We start from the raw sequence: 17758 nt of genomic DNA, 5'->3' as shown, positions 1-17758 counted from the left end.
GGCAATGGGAGAGAGGCCCGGGCAGGCAGCCTCCCTTTCCACATCCCTGAGAAGGTCAACCAGCTGATAATTCCACCAAAAATAACATTCTCACTCTTCCCTGTGGCAGGGGAAGAAAAAGGAAAGTCCACAAGTACAGGCTGTTTCTAGAATTTCTCACTGGCTCATGGAAATTTTGAGTTTCCCTGCCATCACACACATCCTGAAACGCTGGGGGAGGGGGCCAGTGCTGTCAAGAGGGAGTGATGCCAGAGTCACCATGGCCACAGCCGGGAGCTGGCCAGCAGAGCCACTGCACACATCAGTTTACCCACGGCCAAGGCTTCTGCCGTGGGAGGCACCACAGAGCGTCCTGAGGAGCCGGGAACAGGAACTGAGACGTGGAATTTCTGTTCTGAGACCTGGCACTTGGTCAGCAGCCTGGGCCTGAGGGAGTGGGTGACTTTGTACTTTTTGCACCTTTCTGGGAAGGGAGATGGGAACAGCGTGGCTTGCTGCCCCTGGAAACCACCCAGAGACCTGGTATCCTGAGAACTTGCCCAGTCTATCAGATGGAAAATAGCCAGCCCTGGAGAAATGGTCAGCATTGGAATTGGAATATAGATACGCCAATTGGAGTCACATGGGCCTGGGATGACAGGGCACAGGATGCGCCCTCAGTGAGCAGGAGGATAGAAGGGCGGAGGCAGGGAGGAATTCCAGGGCTCAAAGCCTTGTCCTCTCTGTTTCCTGGTAGGGAAAGCAGGGCCAACCTCCCTGCAGGCCAGCACGGCGAAATCTGGCCCCAAGCCTCAAGCACGCTGTGCTCTAAGAAAACAAGCGCCCAGTCCCTGGGGCCTGGCCGGGGCCCTCTGCTTCCAGGAAAGGACAGAGAGTGCAGACTGTTCAATCTTACAGGGCTCTCTCAAATAACAAGATACACACCCATATATCCCACCCCACTTGCTCCCACACAAATACAACTTTTAGGGCTTCCAGTAAAATAAGTGAAACAATATAGCTGGTCCAGGTCTGCCCCATCTCCTGGTCCCTCCAGCCCAGTAATCCCTGTGCCGGTGGGCGAGGTGCTTCTGGTGAGCTGGCTGCCTCCTCCTCTGCTCGCTCCTTGTTCCCCAGCAGGGAGCAAAGAAAAGGATCAGAAGGGATCTTCCAAGAATGAAAGGAATCCTGAGATGCAGGGACAAAATTGGCTGGGAGGCAGTCCCTGGCCTCAGGGGTTGCAGTCAACAAATATTTATTAGGAATTTACTATATGATTTGCTGAAGCTACCATCCTGAGCAGAGGCAGTGGTCCCTTCTGGCTTATACCACAGCCAGCTTTCCACCAAAGCCAGCATGGACAAGGATCCCTATCCTCTGGGTAAAAGAAAAACACCACTGGCTGTGGTGGCCCACGCCTTTAATCCCAACACTTTGGGAGGTCAAACGGGTGGATGGCTTGAGCCCAGGAGTTTGAGACTAGCCTGGCCAACACAGTGAAACCCTGTCTCTACAAAAAAAAAAAAAAAAAATTGCCAGGCATGGTAGCATGCCTCTGTGGTTCCAACTCTTGAGGAGGCTGAGGCAGGAGGATAGCTTCAGCCTGGCAGGCAGAGGCTATGGTGAGGTGAGATCACGACACTACACTCTGACATCAGTGGTAGAGTAAGAGTGTCTCAAAAAGGAACAATACAAAACCCTCAAGGTTTTAAGTTTTATTCTTTTTTTTTTTTTTTAAAATAGAGTCAGGGTCTCACTTCTGTGGCACAGGCTGGAGTGCAGTGCCCTGATCATAGCTCCCTGCAGCCTTCAACTCCTGGGCTCAAGGGATCCTCCCACCTCACAGGTAGCTAGGACTATAGGCACATGCCACCAAGCCTGGTGGGCTAATTTTTAACTTTTTTTTGTAGAGATGGGTCTTGCTGCATTGCCTGAGCTAGTCTCTAACTCCAAAACTCAAGCAATCCTCCCCAGTCTCATCTGTCCAAGTAGCTGGGACTACAGGCACGTACCACTGTCCCTGATCAAGATTTAACTAGTTCCATACTCCCACTACCTATGTATGCATGCCTATTTCACAGGATTCTCACCAACACTGAGTATTAAATTATTCCATCTTTACAATTTGATAGGTTAAAAATTACTTAATTATTTTAATCTGCATTTCTTTGATTATCAAGGTTGACTTTTATATTTCTACTCCTTTTACAAATTGCCTGTTACTCTTCTTTGCCCGTTTTTTTTGTTGTTTTTGAGACAGAGTCTCACTCTGTTGACCAGGATGGAGTGCAGTGGCATGATCTTGGCTCACTGCAACCTCCCCACCAGGATTCATGCGATTCTCCTGCCTCAGCCTCCCAAGTAGCTGGGATCACAGGCCCGTGCCACCACGCCCGGCTAATTTTTGTATTTGTAATAGAGTCGGGGTTTTACCATGTTGGCCAGGCTGGTCTCGAACTCCTGACCTCAGGTGAACCACCCACTTCCGCCTTCCAAAGTGCTGGGATTACAGATATAAGCCATTGCGTCCAGCCTTCTTTGCCCATTTTTGCTGATACATTCATTTTTTTTATTGGTTTATTATATGGCAAAATATTAACCTTTTGTCACATGTTATAAATATTCTTCCTAATTAGTTGTTTGCCTTTTAATTTTGTTAACTGGTATTATTGACATAATTTTTAAAGAGGTAAAGGCACATATATCATACTTCTCCTTTTTAAAGTTTCTGCTTTTAGTAACATGCTTGGAAAATCCTCTCCTGCCCTGAAAGTATAGGCAATACAGCTGTATTTTCTTGCATTTAAAAAAATTTAGGGGTCGGGTGCTGTGGCTCAAGTCTGTAATCCCAGCACTTTGAGAGGCCAAGGTCAGGAGATCGAGACTATTCTGGCGAACTCGGTGAAACCCCGTCTCTACTAAAAATACAAAACATTAGCCGGGTTTGGTGGCGGGCGCCTATAGTCTCAGCTACTTGGGAGGCTGACGCAGGAGAATGATGTGAACCCGGGAGGCAGCGGGACAGAGCGAGACTGCACTCCAGCCTGGGGGACAGAGCAAGACTCTGTATAAAAAAAAAATTTAGAGGCGGGGCATGGTGGCTCACTCCCGCAATTCCAGCACTTTGGGAGGCTAAAGGGGGTGGATTGCATGAGCCCAGGAGTTTGAGACTAGTGTGGGAAACATGGCAAAACCCTGTCTCTACTAAAAATACAATAATTATCTGGGCATGGTGGTACATGCCTGTAGTTCCAGCTACTTGGAAGACTGAAGTGGAAGGATCACTTGAGCCCAGGAAATCAAGGCCGCAGTGAGCCATTATGGAGCCACTGCACTCCAGGCTGGGCGACAGAGTGGGACCCTGTCTCAGGGGGTAAAAAAAAAAACAAACAAACCGGGACTGGAAAGGCTTACTGATAAGTTGGGCGGGTGGGAGGGTGCTCGGTGGCTGGACGGGGTGGGGTGGGGGGTGCTTTTTGCTCCCTTTTTGAAGCTCTTCACTTGGAGGCATTAAACAGATTCCAGTCTTGGACTGCATCTGTGCGTGGGTCCCTAACCCAGTGGCACCACTGAGGCCTCATCTTGGTTCTGAATCAGAACTTTCTAGGTGAGGCCCAGGCCACCTCGGGCTAGAGAGGTGCTGATGGATCAGCCTCTCTCTAGCCCCAGGAACTGGCCTGACACTTCAAGACTGCTGGACCAAACACGCTGTCCCTTCTAAGTACGACACTCTGCAATTACTTCAGCTCTCTGACCTCAGTTTTCCCTCTTTGCCACAGGGGTACCACAATCTGTCCCCTGACCATCCTACAGCGACAGTGTCACACTCAACCAGAGCTCTCTGTACAGAGGCAAGTTGCTGGTACAGTTATCTCTTGGCATCCGTAGGGGACTGGTTCCAAGACACCCCCTCCGCCTCCAGGATACCAAAATCTACAATTGCTCAAGTCCCTGATATAAAATAGCATAGTATTTGCATATAACCTACGCACTTCCTCCCTATAGGCTTTAAACCATCTCTAGGTTACTTACAGTATCGAATACAATGTAAACGGCATGTAATAATTTTTATACTTTTTTTTATTTGTACTCTTTTTAATCATTATATAGTCAGTTTTGTTTCTTTTCTTTTTTTTTGAGATGCAGTCTCGCTCTGTCATCAGGCTGGAGTGCAGTGGCACAACCTTGGCTCACTGCAACCTCTACCTCTCAGGTTCAAGCAATTCTCCTGCCTCAGCCTCCTGAGTAGCTGAGATTATAGGCGCATGTCACCACGCCCAGCTAATTTTTGTATTTTCAGTAGAGACAGGGTTTCACCATGTTGGCCGGGATGGTCTCGATCTCTTGACCTTGTGATCCGCCCGCCTCAGCCTCCCAAAGTGCTGGGATTATAGGAGTAAGCCACCGCGCCTGGCCAGTTTTGTTTCTTTTCTCAAATACTTTCCATCAGTGGTTGAATCCACGGAGACAGAGACTGCGAGCTGACTATACTGCAAAGTGTCTGGATCTTAAGGACACAGGGCCTCTAGGCCAGCCTTCTACCCACCTGGTTTTCAGATCTGTGTCACCATGAGGGGAGCAGATGGCCTAAGGATGGGCCCCAGCCTCCACACAGCCAAGCCTGCCTTCTCTCCTAGGTCTAAAAAGAAATCTCTTTTCTTTGGCAGCTCTGTGAACCAGAGTTTAGTAAGCAACTCTTCCCGCAACCCTGAATCTAGTGGGTTGAATACTATCCCCTCAAATAACTGTCCACCTGAAATCTCAGAAAGTTACTTTATTTGGAAATACAGATTTTGCAGATAAAATCAGTTAAGGATGTCAAGATGAAATTGTCCTGGATTTAGGATGGGCCCTAAATTCAATGACGTATGTCTTTATAAAAAAAGGAGAGGGAGGCTGGGCGCGGTGGCTCAAGCCTATAATCCCAGCACTTTGGGAGGCCGAGACGGGCGGATCACGAGGTCAGGAGCTCGAGACCATCCTGGCTAACACGGTGAAACCCCATCTCTACTAAAAATAAAAAACTCGCCGGGCGAGGTGGTGGGCGCCTGTAGTCCCAGCTACTCGGGAGGCTGAGGCAGGAGAATGGCGTAAACCCGGGAGGCGGAGCTTGCAGTGAGCTGAGATCCGGCCACTGCACTCCAGTCCGGGCGTACAGAGCGAGACTCCGCCTCAAAAAAAAAAAAAAAAAAAAAGGAGAGGGAGATTTGGACATGTAGACACACACCAACAGGGGAAGGTCATGTGAAGACAGAGGCAGAGAAGGGAGTGGTGCAGCCACAAGCCAAGGAACACCAGGAGCCACCAAAAGCTGGGAAAAGAAGGAAGCATTCTCCCCTAGAGGTGTCAGAAGGAGTGTGGTCCTGGTAATACCTGCATTTCACACTGCTGGCCTCCAGACCTGTGAGAATACATGTCTGTCGTTTTTAAGCCACCAAGTTTCTGGTAACTTGTCAAGGGAACCATGGGACACAGATCCATGGGTAAATACTTTGGTGCCAGAATTAAGACCTGATCATGTTGAGCTGCAGCTGGCAGAACGCTAAGATACCTCCAGTGACCCTCACTGCTGTGTGTGGGCGGAACCCATCAATATGAGACATCACTCCTGGGATCATGGCACACTGTGTAGCAAAAGCGAGTCTGCAGGTATTTGTCGACCACATTAGTTGACGTGAGACAGGGAAATTACCCTGAGTGGGCCAGAACGAAGCTGGTGATCCCTTACAAGCATGGCTCCTCTTGGCAAAAAGAACTGAAGCGTGAGCAGGACTCCATGTGGGAGAAAGGCTGTGTCACCAGCGATGGAGGGGACCACATGGAAAGGAAATACGGGGGCCTCTAGAAACTGAAAGTGGCCCCTGACTAGCAGCCAGCAATGGAAAATAGGGGTGAGGGGGCAGGGGACCTCAATCCTATAGCCACAAGGAGCTGAATTTTCCACAACCATATGAGCCTGGCAGAGGCCCTGAAACCCCAGCTAACGCTCTAAGTTTAGTCTTCTAGGACCCCCAGCAAAGGAGCCAGTCATGCAATGCTCGGCCTTCTGGCCTACAGAATTGTGAAATGATAAATGGGTGTTGTTTTAAACCACTAAGTTTGTCATACTAATACGCTTGCCTGCTCTGATAGACCTCCACTCTCCAGAGCAGTGAAGTGATAAGTTCTGTGATAAGTTCTGGTCACAGGTGGCAGGGCCAGGCAGTATGGGTCTCTGCACTCCGTCCTATTCCAGTTTACTTCCAATTAATCCATTCTACTGACACATGCCTACCAAGAGTGGGTGGTAGGTAAATGAGTGGTAGTGGTTTCTGATCTTGGACCGGGCAGGCTTTATAGCTTCTAACATTAGGCTACAGTTCTCATCTCACAAAGAATTCTAAAGCTAGGCCGGGCGCGGTGGCTCAAGCCTGTAATCCCAGCACTTTGGGAGGCCGAGGCGGGTGGATCACGAGGTCAGGAGATCGAGACCCTCCTGGCTAACAGGGTGAAACCCCGTCTCTACTAAAAATACAAAAAACTAGCCGGGCGAGGTGGCGGGCGCCTGTAGTCCCAGCTACTCGGAGGCTGAGGCGGGAGAATGGCGGGAACCCGGGAGGCGAAGCTTGCAGTGAGCCGAGATCACGCCACTGCACTCCAGCCTGGGCGACAGAGCGAGACTCCTCCTCAAAAAAAAAAAAAAAGAATTCTAAAGCTAGGAACTAGACAGGAGTATTGTTTAAGACAAATACAATTGGCAAGAGAGTTGTGAACTGTAGAGAGGGACAGTGTAGCCGAGTAGGTACAGGTCCAAACAGGGTATTCAGCAGGTAAGACACTGATCAAGCATTCAGTACATCCTAGTGCAGCTCTGCGTGCAGAATCACAGAATATTTAAAATCAGAAACACTCAGCCAGGTGCGGTGGTTCACGCCTGTAATCCCAGCACTTTGGGAGGCCGAGGCGGCGGATCACTTGAGGTTGGGAGTTGGAGACCAGCCTGATCAACATGGAGAAACCTCGTGTCTACTAAAAAATATAAAATTAGCCGGGCATGGTGGCGCATGCCTCTAATCCCAGCCACTCGGGAGGCTGAGGCAGGAGAATCACTTGAACCTGGGAGGCGGAGGTTATGGTGAGTCGAGATCGCGCCATTGAACTCCAGCCTGGGCAACAAAGAGTGAAACGTGAAACTCCGTCTCAAAATAAATAAATAAATAAATAAATAAATAAATAAATAAATAAATAAAATAACATAAAATCACAAACACTCACCTCTGCCTCCAGATGTTACTATCTGAAAGGTGAGCTGAGTCAAATACTCTACAGTCCACACCTGCAAATGTGTGTTCATCAGGGCCACGACAATAGGAGCAAAACCAGTGGAAAATAACCTTCACCCCAGCTAAGAAAATGACTGAAAGGGTTTTTCACTGTTGGAGAAAGAAGTCATAATGAAAAGGGAAAGACTAACATAAAATGAAATTTGTAAGGTTAGATCAGAATAAGAGGTATCAGTACAAACTTGCATTTTTTAGCATACATGTATACAGATAGGTGCTGAATAATCTGTTTCCTAGCTTTGTCTGCTAAGAGGACCCAGAAGCAATGATAACTCCTATAGCAATGAACACACCTAGCAACCAGATCTTGGTTTCTAAACAGCATTCTCCAATAAAGGAAACCAGACTCCGTGGACAAGTGCCTGACTCTAGGGCTGGGGCAGCAAAGTCACAAGACGAGCCTGGACTATTTTATAGTAAAGGAAATTAAGGAAACACTGAAAAGAAAGACAGGGGCTTACCAGAAGAACACAGGAGACAACCGGAAGGAGCTCCTAAAACGGTCAAAGCGAGAACAATTTGAGGCAAAAAATATTATTCAATTTTCACCCATAGAACAAAATCTGATTAAGAATAATCAAATGCATAAATAAATGGGGAAGCAGGGCCAGCTCTTGCTTACAAAGAATCCCAATAAATAAATGTACAAGAGGGAAATAGAGAATCATCAGGCAAACATCACAGTGATCATTGTTGCAAGCAGGGTCCACAGATGGATGCTAAAATTAGGGGATGAAAGTACAAGGAGAAACAGGATTTGCATAGTCTCAAAGTATCTCCTGAAACTACAAAGGGAAAGAAAGATAACTTTTTCAATTTACCCATTCGGGTTTTTTTTTTTTTTTTTTTTTTTTGAGACATTGTCTCACTCTGTTGCCCAGGCTGGAGTGCAGTGGCTCCATCTCAGCTCACTGCAACCTCCGCCTCCCGGGTTCAAGTGATTCTCCTGTCTCAGCCTCCCGAGTAGCTGCAATTACAGGTGCACTGACGTCACCACGCATGACTAATTTTTATATTTTTAGTAGAGACTGAGTTTCACCATGTTGGCTAGGCTGGTCTTGAACTCCCGACCTCAGCCTTTGCCCGCCTCAGCCTCCCAAAATGCTAGGATTACAGGTGTGAGCCACCGTGTCTGGCCCCATTCAGTTTTTGTAAAACAACAACAAAAAACCCACCTTTTTTCAGTGTGGAAATCAAGCAGATACCAACCAAGTAATCCAGATAAATATCACCAGTAAAAAAATACTCCGACATGGCTGGGTGCAGTGGCTTATGCCTATAACCCCAACACTTTGGGAGGCTGAGGTGGGTGGATCACTTGGGCTCAGGAGTTCAAGACCAGCCTGGACAACATTGTGAAACCCTGTCTCTACTGGAAAAAAAAAAAAAAAAAAAAGTCAGGTGTGGTGGCTCATGCCTGTAATCCCAGCTACTTGGGAGGCTGAGGCAGGAGAATCACTTGAACCTGGGAGGTGGAGGCTGCAGTGAGCCGAGATCGTGCCACTGTACTACAGCCTAGGCACAGAGTGAGACCCTGTCTCAAAATTAAAAAAAAAGAAAAAAACCCATGACATTATGAATACCTTGAAAGGATGCAACATCACTTTGTGTTCCAACATTCTAGCAAGAAAAGAGGGAGAGATTGCCACGGATTGCAGCAGACTAAGGAGAAATAACTAAACAGTGTGGGATTCCAGATCAGATCTTAGAAACAGCAAAAGGATATTAGTGAAAATATTGGTGGCATTTAAATAAGGCCTGCAGTTTAGTTAACAGTGTTATGCCAATGTTGATTTCCTGCTCCTGATTATATAATTATACTCTGGGGTGAGGAATATAAAGGAATTCTGCTATATTTTTGCAACTCTTCTGCACATCTAAAACTAGTTCAAAATAAAAGTTTAAAATAAAAGGAAATGGTTAAGCAAACTAAGATACAGCCATGGCCGGGCACGGTGGCTCACTCCTGTAATCCCAAAACTTTGGAAAGCCAAGGCGGGTCGATCACTTGAGGTGGAGTTTGAGACCAGTCTGGCCAACATGGCGAAACCCCGCCTCTACTAAAAATACAAAAATTAGCTGGGCATGGTAGCGCATGCCTGTAATCCCAGCTACTAGGGGGCACTGAGGCAGGAGAATTGCTTGAACCTGGGAGGCAGAGGTTGCAGTGAGCCAAGATCGGCCATTGCACTCTAGCCTGGGCAACAGAGTGACACTCTGTCTCGGGGAAAAAAAAAAAAAAAAAAGATACAGTCATAAGACAGACTAAACAGGAAGAAATTTTGATGTCAAGGTAAGATGGGGGTAGACAGCCAATCGTATTATTCCCTCACCCCCCGCAAAAAAAAAAAAAAAAAAAAAAAAAAAAAAAACTGTAAGAAAACATGCCAATATGAAAACAGAGACTGGAGCAGGATCATCGACTTTCCCCAAAATATTTTTTTGGGCTTTACAATATGCATGCATTACTTCTGATAATCAGAAGAAAATAAAGTTGACAAAAATACCAAACAATTGTTTGGGGGAATTCTGTGTATAGTTAGTCACATCTATTACAGTTTCTGGGAGAGACTTTTAAGGGCTGTGTTCAGACTGGAGGCTGCTCCATGCTTCTGAGGGCTGAGGAAGATGGCAGGAGGCTGGAGGAAGTGGACCAGTACAGAGGACAGGGATGTGGGGCCATGGAGTTGCTCCAGATAAGATCAGGCTGGATGGGTGCAGTGGCTCATGCTTGTAATCCCAGCACTCTGGAAGGCCAAGGCGGGTGGATCACTTGAGGTCAGGAGTTCGAGACCATCCTGGCCAACATGGTGAAACCCCGTCTCTACTAAAAATACAAAAATTAGCCAGGCCTGGTGGCAGGTGCCTGTGATCCCAGCTACTCGGGAGGCTGGGGCAGAGAATTGCTTGAACCCGGGAGGCGGAGGTTGCAGTGAGTCGATCGCACCACTGTACTCCAGCCTGGGCGACAGAGTGAGACTCCGTCTCTAAAATAAAATAAAATAAAATAAATTTTAAAAATGATTTAAGACATGTATTTTTTTTTTAGATTCCCAACTTTTATCTGATTTTTTTTATTAACTACTAATACTGAGTGCACTGCCTAAGAGGGCCATTAGGAACTCGGTGGTAATAAATGTAGGACAGTCACCGTCTCATTCCACCAAGCTCCAAGATTCTCCCGGGCCTGCCATTTGAGGGAGGTTAGGAGTTCTAACAACAGCCCGATCTCCAGTTGCCAAGGTGGGGAATTCAGTTTCCCATGGTTGGGCACTCTTTGCTCCCTTGGGCAGGCCAATTCTGTGGCTTCCCCAGCCTCTTCTCCTTGTGCAGGTCAGAGCGCCCAGCCTCTGCATCTCTGCCTCTGCCAGGCCTAACCAGGGGCCGCCTCTGAGAGGTTTAATGCCCATGGTAAGGGGGTGGGGGAACAAGACAGTGGGGCTTCATGATCCTGTGTCCTAGGGGCTGTCCTCCTGTCCCCTAGGTGGGCATGAGGCCCTGGCTGGCCACAGTCGAGGGGACGGACTCTGGACTCCTTATCTCCTGGCATTCCACCAGCCTGCCAGCCGGGAGGTCAGAGAAGCCCCACTGCAGACACGCGGTGAGTCCCGGCTGGGCTGAGCAGCAGGCCCCCTTCCCTGCTCACTCCCCAGCCTCTCATGTCTCCAGGGAGTCTGGAAAGACAGACACTCCTCCAGAAGAAACTAACACCCCCTCCCTCAATAAGCGCAGGGACAAATGGCCCCTTCCTCTTCTAGTTTCCAAGTAAAGACTGGAGGTGTCAGCAATTTCATAATCACATTTAGGATCAAAAATAGAACCCTTCTTTGGTCTTCTCCATCAAGTCTCTTGGCCACTGGCAACCATGTGACTCGGGTACACCAATTCACCTCCCTGGATCCCGTTTCTTTCACTGTAAAATAAAGGGGCTGGACTCTAAGATCACCAAAGCCCCCCAGTCAACATTCCATGGTTCTGCGGCTCAACAACATGGCGGAGCGTTACCTTCGCCAAGTCAGGTGCGGGCAGGCTATTATCCTGACATAGTGGGGACAGGGAGGTCCTGGTTCCCAGGCACACACAATCTATTCACAACACTACTGTGTAAACCCCACGATTCTGCAAATATTAAACAGGGATTGAGGTTCCTCTTGGAACAGTGCAGGGTGTGAGCAGGTAAGGAAGGAGGAAGAAGGTAAGCAGGGTTTAAAAACAGAACCAGGCCGGGCGCGGTGGCTCAAGCCTGTAATCCCAGCACTTTGGGAGGCCGAGGCGGGCGGATCACGAGGTCAGGAGATCGAGACCATCCTGGCTAACACGGTGAAACCCCGTCTCTACTAAAAATACAAAAAACTAGCCGGGCGCGGTGGCGGGCGCCTGTAGTCCCAGCTACGCGGAGGCTGAGGCGGGAGAATGGGGGGAACCCGGGAGGCGGAGCTTGCAGTGAGCTGAGATCCGGCCACTGCACTCCAGCCTGGGCGACACAGCGAGACTCCGTCTCAAAAAAAATAAAAATAAAAAAAAATAAATAAAAACAGAACCAGTCTTGTGAGTGATATATACCCTACACACACACACGTGTACACACATGCACACACACACAAGCACACACACACCACCCAGGCACACAAAGGCATTGTTACTCCTTCCTGGCCACCATGAGCCCAGAGAAGGAGCATTTCTTCTCTGAATCAGAGTAGCTCCCAGAAATAAAGGTAGAAAAAACTTTGTTTTCCGTAAGATTGCCCAATTGATCTGTGGGACAATCCCTGGCAGGCCACAGAAAAGCGGCCTTCCCAGAAGGGTAGGGAAATTGCATCCATGTTGCCAAGGAAGAGATGAATCAACCCTATGCCTGGGCTCACACCATTCCTACAACCCAACCCAACTACCAGCTTCTGGCACCCCTAAATAACCCACTCCACCCCACAAAAATTATGACGATGAGAATGATGACAAGCCCTCTACTATGTTCCAGGCAAAATCACGACATCCTGCAAGCCAGTGAGAACAGAAGTTAAGAAATTTCTCACTGCTGGAGAGTAACGGGGCCAGGATTTGAACAGAGACCCACCTATCTGAAAAGGCAGGAATTCTTCCGCCACCAGCACAACCGTGTCTAGCACAGCGCTCACTCTCTGAACTGAATTGTGCACAGCACGGAAGCTTCTCTTGTGTTGTTATCTTGTTCTTCATCCATGGATGCTGTTTCTCCCCAGAGTCTGCATTGGAAGGGTGGGGGCCAGGCCGTCTGCATGCACCTGCCACGGTGGCCACTGCTGAGCCCAAAACAGACCAGGCACTGTATATCTACAGGCTGAGTCCCAGAGCCCAAAATTCTCACTCTGGCCTAAATTACAAGGCCAATGATGCAGCTGCTCCAGCCCCAAAGTTCTCAGGTCAGCCTCTGCACTGGCTGGCCAGCTGTCAGTCAACACCTGGATCGTATCGCCCCCTCAGCACTGCCCTCTCTCAAGGCCCCAGAGGCCAGATGAGTAAAAAATGATAAATTAAGCAAGAACTTGCTTTGGACTGGCCATTTGGGAAGACAGTATCCAGAGGATCTCCTTCCACTGTCTGGTGCCCTCTAGTCTTACCTGCAAACCTACCGCAGCAGGAGGACCACAAGCCTATCTCCTGGCTACCACACAGGTGATGGGAAACTCACTTCTCTCAGCCTCCACCAGGAAAAGGAACATGCGGCTTTTAATTCCAACTGCTAAGTTATGATTCTGGACATCCCTTCTGCAGCTTTACCAAGGATGCAAGTTCTGGTCCATATTTAGGGCTTGTGTTTTAAGAGGTAAGGATAGGCCCGGTGTGGTGGCTCACGCACACCTGTAATCCCAGCACTTTGGGAGGCTGAGGCGGGCGGATCACCTGAGGTCAGGAGATCAAGACCATCCTGGCTAACACGGTGAAACACCGCCTCTACTAAAAATACAAAAAATTAGCCGGGTGTGTTGGCAGGCGCCTGTAGTCCCAGCTGCTCGGGAGGCTGAGGCAGGAGAATGGTGTGAACCTGGGAAGCGGAGGTTGCAGTGAGCCCAGATTGCGCCACTGCACTCTAGCCTGGGCGACAGAGCAAGCCTCTGCCTCCAAAAAAAAAAAAAAAAGGTAAGGGTTACGGAATTGTATATGCTGTGGATAAGCTGATCTAGTCTGACCGTGTTACTGACCTGACCCTCCCAAGGTCACAGGGCCGGTTAAGTGCAGAGCAGGGACAGAGGCCAGGGCTAACTCCCAGGCCACTCCTCGGCAGGAGCACAGCCGTCCCAATGGCCTGGGGCTCCTAGGGGAGGGCCACTAAAGACATAAACCCAAACCAGGCTTGCTCCAGGAAGAAGGGTCAGGTCAAAGCTGCTCCTACCCCCACGCTTCTACTATTCGGGCCACAAGAGAGCACTTGGCCACTCCCCAAATCGTGTCCGGAGTCAACCCTCCACAGCCGAGCCCTTTAACTGTTTAGAGAAGCCTCTCTTTGGAGCCCAGGCCCTGGCAAGCACCAGATCCTCAAAAGTGAACCCCCAGTCTAGAGGTGAGGAAATCTTCCCGGCTCAACTGGATCTCAGGATCAGATGATGAAACTGCTCCGATGGCGACTTTGTCCCACTGCCCTCACCCACCAAGAGGGGGCAGCCTGAACCCGACCACCTAACTTGGTCATTAAGGACCAAAAATAGCCAGAAAGCCATCCTCGCGGGCAAGCCAGATTGGAGATTCGCTCAGGCGGAAGATCGAGTACATTTATCTTCGGGGGGAGATGGACCGACCGGCGGGGGCCCGGGGACGCAGCTCTTGAAAAGCAAAGTCCAGATCCCAGAGCTCCATGGAGCCGCCCCTCGGATTGGCCACCTACTGTCTGCGTTCTGCGTCCGTGTCCGCGCGGGGGCTCCGGGAGCCGGGCTCAGCCTTCTGCGCGGCGACCCACGCTCTGAGCACCCTTCTGTGGCTCCAGCATCCTGCACCCTCCAGGCGGACGGGCCGCGCCTTGACCTCTCCCCTCGCCAGCGCGGCACCAGAGCCAGGTGTAGCCTCCACCCAGCAGTCCGGGCGTGCGCTGGTGCCCCGGAGCAGTGCCCTGTCCTCGGCGCAGCGCTGTCCCCGCCCCCACCCGCTGCCCCAGCCTGGGGCGCGCGGCTCCTCCGCCGCTGCCCATCCTGCGGCCCCTCGCGTCCACGCCCTCACCTGGCGCTCGGAGGCGGCCCCGGCCCCACGCAGCCTCACCACAAGGTCCTAGGCGGCCGGCGGCGCCTGGAGAAGCAGCTCAGCCCGTGCGTCCGCGTAGACACGCGCGCCGACCACCCCCCCCCGCTGCGTCCGGGCCGCAGCACCGCGCGCATGCCCGGCTATATACCCGGCGCGTCAGCGCCCGGACCCGCCCCCGACCCGCCCCCGACCCGCCCCGCTCGCCCCGGGGCTGCCACGTGGGGCCGGCAGACCCGGGACCTGGCCAGCCTGCGCCCTCCTGCGCCTCGCGGCCCTGGCTGTGGTGGCGCCTGCTCCCACCCTCCATCCGGCCGTGACTCCCGAGGACCTCTGACTCCTCCTGCCTCCGGAAACCTCCCCTGAAGACCTGCTCCCCGGGCGCGGGAAGCTCTCACCGCCTAGCCTCCACCCCGCTCCCCCAGGAGGAGAGTCCTTACCCACTCGATTTGAAGGTGCATTTTACCACTTTTGGTTCATCCGAAAAGCTTTTCTCTTCCCTCCCCAGTTCGGAAAGGTACTCCAGAAGGGGACGCGCCCTTAGACGAAGGTTCTTCTGCATATTTCCACCAGCCAAAAGAACCAGAATTTCCTGGTCGAGTTCCAAATAAACCATATTATATTCACTTTTCAGACTTGATGCCGCACCGCTTCCCACAATGATCAGACGCCTAAAGAACCCTACTAACCCAAAGTTGGGAGAAATGTTAATTGGGTGAAGAATGTCCGAGTAGACTCTTCCGCTGTGGGACATCCCATTGAGATGTATATCAGGCCTGGGAAATGCAGATTTCTTGAGAAAATAAACCACTCTTTCGACTCCCATTGTTTCTGTTCTGCAGGACATCAGGACTATTTCCTCTATGAGCTGTGCCAGCTGCCACCTGGGCCTTTCGGGGCTCGGAGGAAGGGCTTTCTAGCCCAACTGTCGCGGCTTAGTACTCGATCTGCTCCTAGCACAGTGACTGATCCCCAGACGGCACTAGCTCTCTCTGAATTTGCGCAGGGAAGGGGGCCACATCCCACTCTCTGTAGGTCTTGCGGGGAGGACCCCCGTGATGGCGGCTCTAAGGAGGAAAGGAAAGCAGACAGTCGCTGGAGCCGGTGGCAAGAACTCAGCAGCTTGCTCTTCGCCAGGCCAGAGGGGGTCAGATTCTTCATGTTACTTTTGAAGAGTCTAGCTGGGCCCCGGGCGTTTCTAAAATTCAATTATCCTCACCCCGTAATTACAGTGCTGCAGTGGGTATGGGGGCAGCGGTGATATTCCTCTCATTTATTTTCCAAGTGATTTCAAAGTAATGATATCTCTTGCAGAATTTTCCTCAGAGCCCCTTCATCTTTGTAATAACCCTATTTCTCTCTTGGTTAAACTTGGTGCTTTCCAGACATTATGTCATCCGTTTGGGACTCTCGTCCCACTGTAGTGGGCCGTCAGAAAGGGGCCAATCCCCACCACACCTTTTGTTGAAGCACTGGAAAAGGAGTGAGAAGTCCACCAAGAGATAAAGTGAAATAAGCATGCTTCCAACACAGAGCTCTGAAGGGTATGAAGCCCGTAAACACGTATCCTATAGGACTGCTAATCTCTTAAAACCAAAGTTGGAGAGCAATCCCATGGCTTTTCCAGGCTAGTTGTCAATACTGTCCACAGGAGAACTAGGCACCCTTCAAGGAGATTGCTGGGCAGAGAGGGGGCAGGACCAGACACCCCACCACCGGGCCTATCATGGCGTTCTGACTTGTTTTCAACCACACTAAAGGTGGAGCTGTCAAAGTCCACATAGGCAAGCAGAGCTGATAAGCTATCAGTAATCCATTAGGGAATACAATTAATTATTAACAAAAGGTCTTACTCTCCATATCTTTCCACGCACAAAATTCTTTAGGTATCCCCTAAATCCTTCCTTGTTGCTGGGTAGTTCTCAGTTTCTCATTCCTGGTGCCAGGCTTGGAGACCCACTTCTCTCTGCTCTCCACATTATTATTATTATTATTATTTCGAGACAGAGTCTCACTCTGTAGCCCAGGCTGGAGTGCAGTGGCGCAATCTCAGTTTACTGTAACCACCCCCTCCCAGGTTCAAGTGGTTCTCCTGCCACAGCCTCCTGAGTAGCTGGGATTACAGGCACCCGCCACCCTGCCTGGCTAATATTTGTATTTTTACTAGAGACATGGTTTCACCATGTTGGCCAGGCTGATCCCGAACTCCAAGCTCAAATGATCTGCCCACCTCGGCCTCCCAAAGTGCTGGGATTACAGGCGTGAGCCACTGCACCCGGCCTCTGCTCTCCACTTTTTCCTCTCATTACCCATTTTCACTTGTCAAAATTCTAACTCCCCAAAGTCACCTCTCATCTGCAAACTTCTGGATTTTTCTGAATCCAGAAGTTTGAACTACCCTTTCATATTTTTTGACTGTAACCCACATTAAAAACATTTAACACTGCAACTCCAATATAAATAACAATATAGCAAACAAAAATTTCACAAAATAGGCCTGACCGCCGCCATCATGGGTCGCATGCATGCTCCCGGGAAGGGCCTGTCCCAGTCAGCTTTGCCCTATCGACGCAGCCTCCCCACTTGGTTGAAGTTGATATCTGACGATGTGAAGGAGCAGATTTACAAACTGGCCACGAAGGGCCTGACTCCTTCACAAATTGGTGTGATCCTGAGAGATTCACATGGTGTTGCACAAGTACGTTTTGTGACAGGCAATAAAATCTTAAGAATTCTTAAGTCTAAGGGACTTGCTCCTGATCTTCCTGAAGATCTCTACCATTTAATTAAGAAAGCAGTTGCTGTTCGAAAGCATCTTGAGAGGAACAGAAAGGATAAGGATGCTAAATTCCATCTGATTCTGATAGAGAGCCGGATTCACCGTTTGGCTTGATATTATAAGACCAAGCGAGTCCTCCCTCCCAATTGGAAATATGAATCATCTACAGCCTCTGCCCTGGTCGCATAAATTTGTCTGTGTACTCAAGCAATAAAATGATTGTTTAAAAAAAAAATTCACAAAATATCCATAAAGAAATGCATTGCAATGATATTTTGTTATAGTTCAATTTTTTTTTTAAATGGTAACAAACCCACTAAGTTGACTTCATGACCATTATTAGGTTGTAATCCACAGAATTAAAACTTTATATGGTTTATGGTATTTATATTTTTTCCCTTAAAATTATTTCACTTTGCCAGGCACAGTGGCTCACGCCTGTAATCTCAGCACTTCAGGAGGTTGAGGCAGG

The 17758-nt window shown here is 49.6% G+C and overlaps 2 protein-coding genes across 3 annotated transcripts in view; one reads left to right on the top strand and one right to left on the bottom strand.

The window, feature by feature from the left end:
- SLC39A14 (solute carrier family 39 member 14) overlaps positions 1-14651 on the bottom strand; it is a 53792-nt gene extending 39141 nt beyond the window's left edge. For both annotated transcript variants that reach the window (XM_010365368.2, XM_010365367.2), the window contains exon 1: positions 14490-14651. The gene's annotated coding sequence lies outside the window, so the exon portion shown is untranslated. The remainder of the gene's footprint in view (positions 1-14489) is intronic.
- A 2357-nt stretch (positions 14652-17008) lies between these two features.
- Positions 17009-17513, top strand: LOC104663964 (40S ribosomal protein S13-like). Its single transcript, XM_030937759.1, has one exon. It carries the CDS (start codon positions 17020-17022, stop codon positions 17398-17400), a length of 381 nt encoding a protein of 126 aa, XP_030793619.1. The 5' UTR covers positions 17009-17019; the 3' UTR covers positions 17401-17513.
- Positions 17514-17758: the final 245 nt, after the last annotated feature.

Source organism: Rhinopithecus roxellana, chromosome 9 (genome assembly GCF_007565055.1).
Source record: "Rhinopithecus roxellana isolate Shanxi Qingling chromosome 9, ASM756505v1, whole genome shotgun sequence".
Classification (NCBI taxonomy): Eukaryota; Metazoa; Chordata; class Mammalia; order Primates; family Cercopithecidae; genus Rhinopithecus; species Rhinopithecus roxellana.
The sequence above is the reverse complement of the archived record's forward strand: the minus strand, read 5'-3'. Positions and strand labels throughout refer to the sequence as shown.

Excerpts from the sequence above, each read along its gene's own strand:
- LOC104663964 (XM_030937759.1), top strand. The coding sequence starts at position 17,020 with ATGGGTCGCATGCATGCTCCCGGGAAGGGCCTGTCCCAGTCAGCTTTG.